Raw genomic sequence first — 7,107 nt, 5'->3', positions numbered from 1 at the left:
CTGCCCGATGATTGGTTACATGAAAACTTCAACAAAACAGTAAATCGAGAGGAGAAAATCTCCTTTTCTGCTTCCTTTCATGACTGAACCTCGTAAACTATATTAAAGTATTTTAAAAAACAAAGATAAACATGCCTTAAAGCTTGGTCCCCTTTAGCTTTAACCACTTAGGAAGTAAGCAACGTAGTATTTCCTTTTTCAACAGCCTATAGAAACTGTGCCATAGTAACACATTCAGAGGCAACAGCGGAAAAGCCCACGTTGACACCAAAGATCCCACATCACAAAACGCGTGTCGGAAAAGTCAACATGTCAAAGGGACCTATTGTCACCCAACACACGCAGGGTTTTCTGGAAATTGATCTTGAAAAGGACAGAAGGATACAAGTGAAAGATGAACCTTCAATGGTGTTGGACTGTAAACAACAAAGTAGGTGGTATTGCAATGGGTTGAAAGACTTATAGAGAAAAATAAAAAGGGTAATTGAACCATTAGACAAAGATATTTCGATCTTTCAAAAATGCAATTAGATTCGTCAAGCAAGTTACACACTAGTATATTATAGGACATCCATACAGAGTCCTTGAGTATCATAGTATTGTGTAAAACTAAAGTGCTCTGAGGTAGACTCAAATCTATATATCTCTTAAGTATTTGTTCCATAGATATCAAACTTACCTTTGACAACTGCAAAAAACAGACTATTAGACTGGTGTAAGAAAAGGTACCAGAAAAAAAAAGAAGCCCAATAAAAACTGCTGAAACACGTCTGACTCAAAAATAAGTCAAAGCCTAAACCTCTGCATGGAGAGTATCTTCAGGACTGGTGTTTCCGCTGTGTTGATTCGGCAGGTGGGAAAATTACACACCTCACCGGAGGTGAAACACCAAGACGACATTATAATTACCTTGATGAGTTACAGTGCTTTCTCTCTGACCCACTTTTACTCCAGATAAAGACAGGAGATTCCTTTGTTCTCTAATTTGTGGTCAATATTGGGGTATTTTTCTGACCCTACAACAGCTTGCTATTGTTGTATTTAGAACTGTGCTTTATCCAGAACCGTACCTGGGCAAATCTACGTTCTTGGATACGTGAAGACTATCCAGAACTGTGTCTGATCTCAACCCTAACTTATTCAGACATAGAACTAGATAGACACAGTTCTGGACACAGTACTGTTTGGAGTCTTGATTGGAAAAAACAAAAAATCTAAGAAGAAAATTAAAGATTCTTTAAGATGAATTAAAAAATTGCCTGGTCAATCCAAAGAAACAGTGACAGTACTTTCAGTCTTGGCATTCTAAATCTAGATTCCAGACTAGATTACAGCTTACATATACATGTAGTACCAGTACTACTGAATAGGAGAACATTTCAACAATTGCCTGACACAGGTAAAAAATGACAAACCTTTTTACCTCAGAGCTCCAGGAGAACACCCTACTGTAACTGTTGTCAAGCAAAGCGTCTGAATGCCAAATTATAATCTAATTACTGTATAATTATGTACAGACTAAACAGTAATACTGGTACAGCCCACTGAAAGACGCTTTGGCCAGGTTTATTTACTTTTCCCACAGTTGTAACTAAACTTCAGCATTAGTGTAAGCCTCTTTAATTCAAAGTAGCTCTTACTGGAAAGTAGAAACAGTGTTTGGTATCCAAACTGTGTACATCTGAAGCCAAACATTCTCCCCAGAGAGTCCCTAGGGCTTAACGGTTAATCCAGTGTTGATACATCCCCACAGGTGATGACAGATAGACAAGAGACCCCACACTGTTTGGCCTGGCCTAGGCTATCATTTTCAACATACATGACATGTCGATACAAAACATCCTTTGCCATCCTTTGCCAATAAAGAGGCAAGAATGGTAGGAAAGGAGAGCTGAAAGATTTTTCTGTTCTTCTCTGTCTTTTCTCCCTGTCTTTCTCTTGATCTCTAGATCTGCCTCTCACTTTTCCAGTCTCTTTCTGCCCTTTTATCCACTCTCACTTTCCTTCTGTCTACCTCTCAGTCTGTATCTCTTTCTGTACGTCTCCCTCTGTGCCTTACCCCCTCCCTCCCTGACTGTCTCTCCTCTCTCTCTCTTTTCTCCCTCCCTCTCTCTAAACATGGATGTGTATGCTGATAACAGGACACAGTGTATGCTGACACAGTGTGCCTTGGCCCCAGGCTATCAACACAGCTAGGAAACATCCCTCCCTGTCCAAGGTGCCAAACCAGCATTATAGGGCTGCAATTCTGTTACAAACTGCTAGAAGGAGCTGGAGAGCAGGTTTACTAACAGGTGGTTATTGGGAGTCAATTCAAAGATACCGTATTCATGTAAATTTGACACTTGACATTTAGCATTATGAAAGTGCACTTCTAGGTACTTTCTTCTGATAACCATTTTCCCGTCATTTCACAGATTTCTTATAGATTTTTTTTCCTTTAGGAAAGCACAGAGTGTCGGAGTGGACATCTCCTAAGAAACTGACAAAGAAACTTTAAGTCTATAAAGAGAAAAAGGAGAAATGCCTCACCAGTTCCTGAATGACAGTGTCGGCAGTCTGGATCCTGATGTCGTCTATTGCACAAAGGTAGTTGACATTGTCGTCATCTTCTAGTCTCCATGCAGCATCTGGAAAGAACGATGTACTGTCAGATGATTCAAGTTTTATGTTCCAATAAAATACCATGACTTCAAACATTTCATTTTGCACCGTTCTAAGAAGGCTGCCTGTACCAAAAGACCAGTTCCCTGAGCATGCTTGACTGTTGCGTGTAATTGTTACTTTTCATCAAAAGTGAACTGTTATAATTTTCGATCAGGCTGCAAAAATTACAACACTTCTTTAATGAAGGTGATATACGGTTGTGAAAGAGATTCAAGAAGAATTTTAGTATTTTGCTTCATCTTGTCTCAGGTTCTTTGCTTATAGTATGCTGCAGTATGATTGCAAACTGATGGGTGGAGCTTCAAAACACAAGATCTACCTGAAACAAGTCAGCTTCCTCCAACAGGTACAAGTACGAACAAACATTCACCATCCTTAAAATAGTTTAAGCCATAGAGAGTGTACCAGTAAATTAATTTTACGACCCACATTCATGTAGACACTTGTGGTGCTTTCTTACTATGGGTGCATTTGTATGCATAAAACTGCTACCACCTTCAAATCTGGACTCAGTCTGTTAAAATTCACAAGACAGAGTCTATTTAGTTTGACAACCATGAATTCAGCAAAGACGGCACCTCACTACAAAACTTTACGAGTTCAGGTAAGGACACTTCACACCATAGCACATTATGACTAGAATGCCATGGCGAGGTCAAGGTAAAGTCATGTAGGAGAAAAAACAATAAATATCATTAACATCCTTTATGAGACCTGGCTCTATGAAAGGTTGCCATCCGTACCTCTGTTGACATTTCTTATATTGGGTTAATTTCAAAGTTCACTTAGGCCGCATATAGAATTATATTTTACTGGGAAATTTTACCTCGAGTTAACTGGGATGAACGTCATAATCGGGGCTCATACAGGTATTCAATTATTTAATGGGGTCGATTTCAAATTTCGCTTGGGCCAAAGTTATAAAAAAAGTTATAAAACTAGATTTTACAGCACTTTTATGGAGAATTTTAGTATTTTTACTTTCTAGGATAAATTCTGGTGACCGTGGGTCATATTGGTTTATAGTCTGAGAGTAAATAAAATTTTGTGTGTAAGTACATTTTTAATTGAAATACAATAGCCTAAGCTTACATATTATCATGAATTGCTAAGGATAGATAACTGCCACTGGTTATATTGATTGGTAGTTAACTGCAGGCACATCCTCCTTAAGACTTTAAAACTTAAAAAAAAAGTTTCAATATAGCCCTAGGGCCACACAGCTATACCACTACAGCAGGGGGCTAGTCCACTGGTAGAGGAGTGTGTTCAACTCCATGGTGTGTGTTCAACTCCCATACACACTAAGCCACTACAGCAGGAGGCTAGTGTCTTTTTCAATATAACACCTAGCCAAGACTACAAGGAATCAAACCCATGACCCCCCAATTTCGTGTCCACTTGCCTTAGCCATTCAGCCATTTGACACCACTTCAACATGTATACAGAAACTTATATAACACAAAATGAGAACTTACAGTACTTGCAACCATCAAAAAAGCTAATAGAGTACTGTTACACAAGCTTCTTACCGGTATTACAGTAAGTGTGCTTAACCTTCCTACATGTTAGAAAATGTCAGATGAAGGACATGAGAGGAGTCAGAGCAAATCGATTTCCTGGTATTCTGATGATGAAAAATGCTGGGCTAGACCTGAAGTAGTCTGGATGCCAGATGCAGTACAAGTAGATTGGCTTGTATAGCAAGTATAACCGTCCTTAAGCAATACTGAAGCTGATGTGTTATTAACACACCAGCTTCAGTACCTGTATCTGCATAGCCGGTATCTGCCCTTCGTCCTGAACTAACACACCAGCTTCGCTGCAGCTGCTGGCTATAATACTGAACGATGGGTTACGTAGGGATGCCAGCTCTGAGAGTGGGTCATGTATGTTGTTCCCCAGCTGAAGGGATTGTCATCACCTTGCATTGGGTCTGGCATCCGAGCCAGATTTGAAGAAATACATTAGTCATGGAAACACTCAGTCTGAGGGATAAGTATGAACCTTGTCAGCTGCGTAATAGCCTGCATGATGCTGTGTAAAGAAAGGTCGTTAAAAAAATTGCAGTAAAAAGCTTTACTTTTCTTATTGGTACATATGTTACTTTGTGAAAGATCCATTCATATGTTTTCAAAATACAGAAGAAATTGACTCCTGAACTGTGCATCAGACACTGAATAAAACTTTGTGAGGCATGTCATGGTGTTTGTCCCATCATAGATATAACTTCAAGACAAACTGGCAATCCATTGTTGTATGGCAGATTTCAGATTGCCATATAGATCATAACATATCATATATATGATAAGTCCCTACATGTGCTAGCCATACCAAACGGCGTACGTGAGGCATTGGAAGATGGATGTACATGGAAAACAAAATAGATCAAACAACCAGATAAATTCTTTAAAGAGATTGTAATTTTTTCACCAGGGACTAAGAATGCATCTGAAGACAATATAAAGTTAACGAGGATAAAAATCAATATGTAATACTGAAGAAACATCTGATTCTTCAAAGGATTTATCCAGTTGTCAGTTGATTTATTTTGCATCGCATAATTCTCGCCCTGGATGTCTAACCTTTATCGACGCTTTGTCAGATTACAGTTTGTCATACTGTATATATAGTACTATAAATCCCTACATCGTGCTTTGCATTCTAAACAAGACGCTGTGGCACATGAACATGAACATTCGTACGTCATCTTCCTTTCTTTAGGAAGTGAGCGTGTTAAGAGGCTTAATCATACCAACGCTAAATGGGGAAGTGTCTAGAAGCAAGGTTCTATCTACTTAATACCAAATCCATTTTCATCTGCCTGAACCATCATACTTTATCTTACAAAATCTTTTGGAAGTTACAGTATTAAGGGGCTTAAACACACCAATAGTTGATGAGAAGTGTCGTGTAGGAAGGTTTTATTAACTAAAAACTTTGGATACCTTTAAGCTTTATTTCAATTCTTTATAAACCTTCTCACTAAATCTTCCTTTCTTTTGGAAGTTACCGTATTAAGGGCCTAAACACACCAATGGTTGATGGGGAAGCGTCGTGTTAAAAGATTTTCTTTTCTTAATACTTCAGACTTTAACCAATGGTTATTGGAGATATGTTATGTAGGAAGGTTTTATGTGATACTTCAGATATCAAAGCTTTCTAAACCCTCATTCTGCTTTCTTTTGGAAGTTTCTGTATTAAGGGGCTTATTCCCACCAATGGTTAATGGGAAAGATGGTTTTGTACTTTACATATAGCTTTATTTCTGAGTTCATGAATCTTGTGCTCTATCTTCTTTTCTTTCTGAAGTTACCGTATTATGGGGCTTAATCACACCAATGGTAGACATTATCTGTTATATCCACTATACATTACCCTGTCTTCATGACTGGAAACATATGAAAAGATGAGAGGGTGAATTACAGAGAAGGGATTATACCTGTCCAATGTTCAGGAGTGTAAAACAAGTTCAAAGTGAAGGAACTTCTTATACAATCAAATAGACTTTACACCCCAATTTGTTACATCATATATCAAATGTAGATCCTTAAATCTTAGAATCTTAAAATATCTCTCCCTTTTTGTTACACCACCACACACACACACACACACACACACACACACACACACACACACACACACACACACACACACAGTCGCACACAGAGTTAGTTTTCATAGCTTAACAGTTTGTAAATTGCAAAAGATATTATCATTCGCAGCCATCTGAGTAGAGAGTGGTGTAAAGGTTCTGACTAACTCCCGAGATGACGCAAACTTTCCCTCCGCCCACGCATAGCCGGCAGGCAGGCAGGCGTACTCACGTGGACATGTTAGCTGAGAACTACTGTTGCAGAAAATTCCCCTCCCCCGCACTACGGAAGTATCATTAAATACCGAGTCAACAAATGGGAGATACTGCAGGCTACATAAGTGGGTAGAATGGAGCCTCTACCAGGCTCTCAAGGTTGCTGGAAAAATAATTACTCAGCCAATTTTTCCTATTTACATGTTTTTGCACTCTGGGATATAAAATCAACATTAAACGTTGATTTTACTCCTCTAGTAATGAGTACACCCCAAAAGTCCTCAGGGTGGGTTATTTAGTACCTTAAGCTACAATGTATGTAGTTTTAAGGCAATGTCTCCGTAGGATATTGCCCTTTATCAACATACCAGCTTTGCAGGCATACTGATTATAATATCCACCTAACACCTGCATATCAAACTTCAGGTATTGTTTAAAGCTATTTAGTTACCTTACTGAGGAATTGCCTTTACTGTAATTTTAATTGGTCATGATGAATTTCACCATATGTCCACAACCTTTTTTTCTTGCCATTGCAAATATAATTTATAAATTGCAGAATCACAGATTATTCGTAATGATATTAAGTAGTCTAGGTGCCAATGTGGTAGTGAGCAAGCAAAAAAAGA

At 38.5% G+C, this 7,107-nt stretch overlaps 1 protein-coding gene across 1 annotated transcript in view; it reads right to left on the bottom strand.

The window, feature by feature from the left end:
* LOC109482164 (ankyrin repeat and fibronectin type-III domain-containing protein 1-like) overlaps nt 1-4,610 on the bottom strand; it is an 87,574-nt gene extending 82,964 nt beyond the window's left edge. Inside the window, exons 1-2 of the mRNA XM_019784867.1 lie at nt 4,592-4,610; nt 2,533-2,630 (exon numbers count right to left, since the gene is read on the bottom strand). Coding sequence (XP_019640426.1) covers nt 2,533-2,630; nt 4,592-4,610 — 117 coding nt within the window. The remainder of the gene's footprint in view (nt 1-2,532; nt 2,631-4,591) is intronic.
* Nucleotides 4,611-7,107: the final 2,497 nt, after the last annotated feature.

This window comes from Branchiostoma belcheri, unplaced genomic scaffold, assembly GCF_001625305.1.
Source record: "Branchiostoma belcheri isolate BF01 breed outbred unplaced genomic scaffold, Haploidv18h27 scaffold11, whole genome shotgun sequence".
NCBI classification, from domain to species: domain Eukaryota; kingdom Metazoa; phylum Chordata; class Leptocardii; order Amphioxiformes; family Branchiostomatidae; genus Branchiostoma; species Branchiostoma belcheri.
Note: the sequence above shows the minus strand (reverse complement) of the source record. Positions and strands in the feature narration are given on the sequence as shown.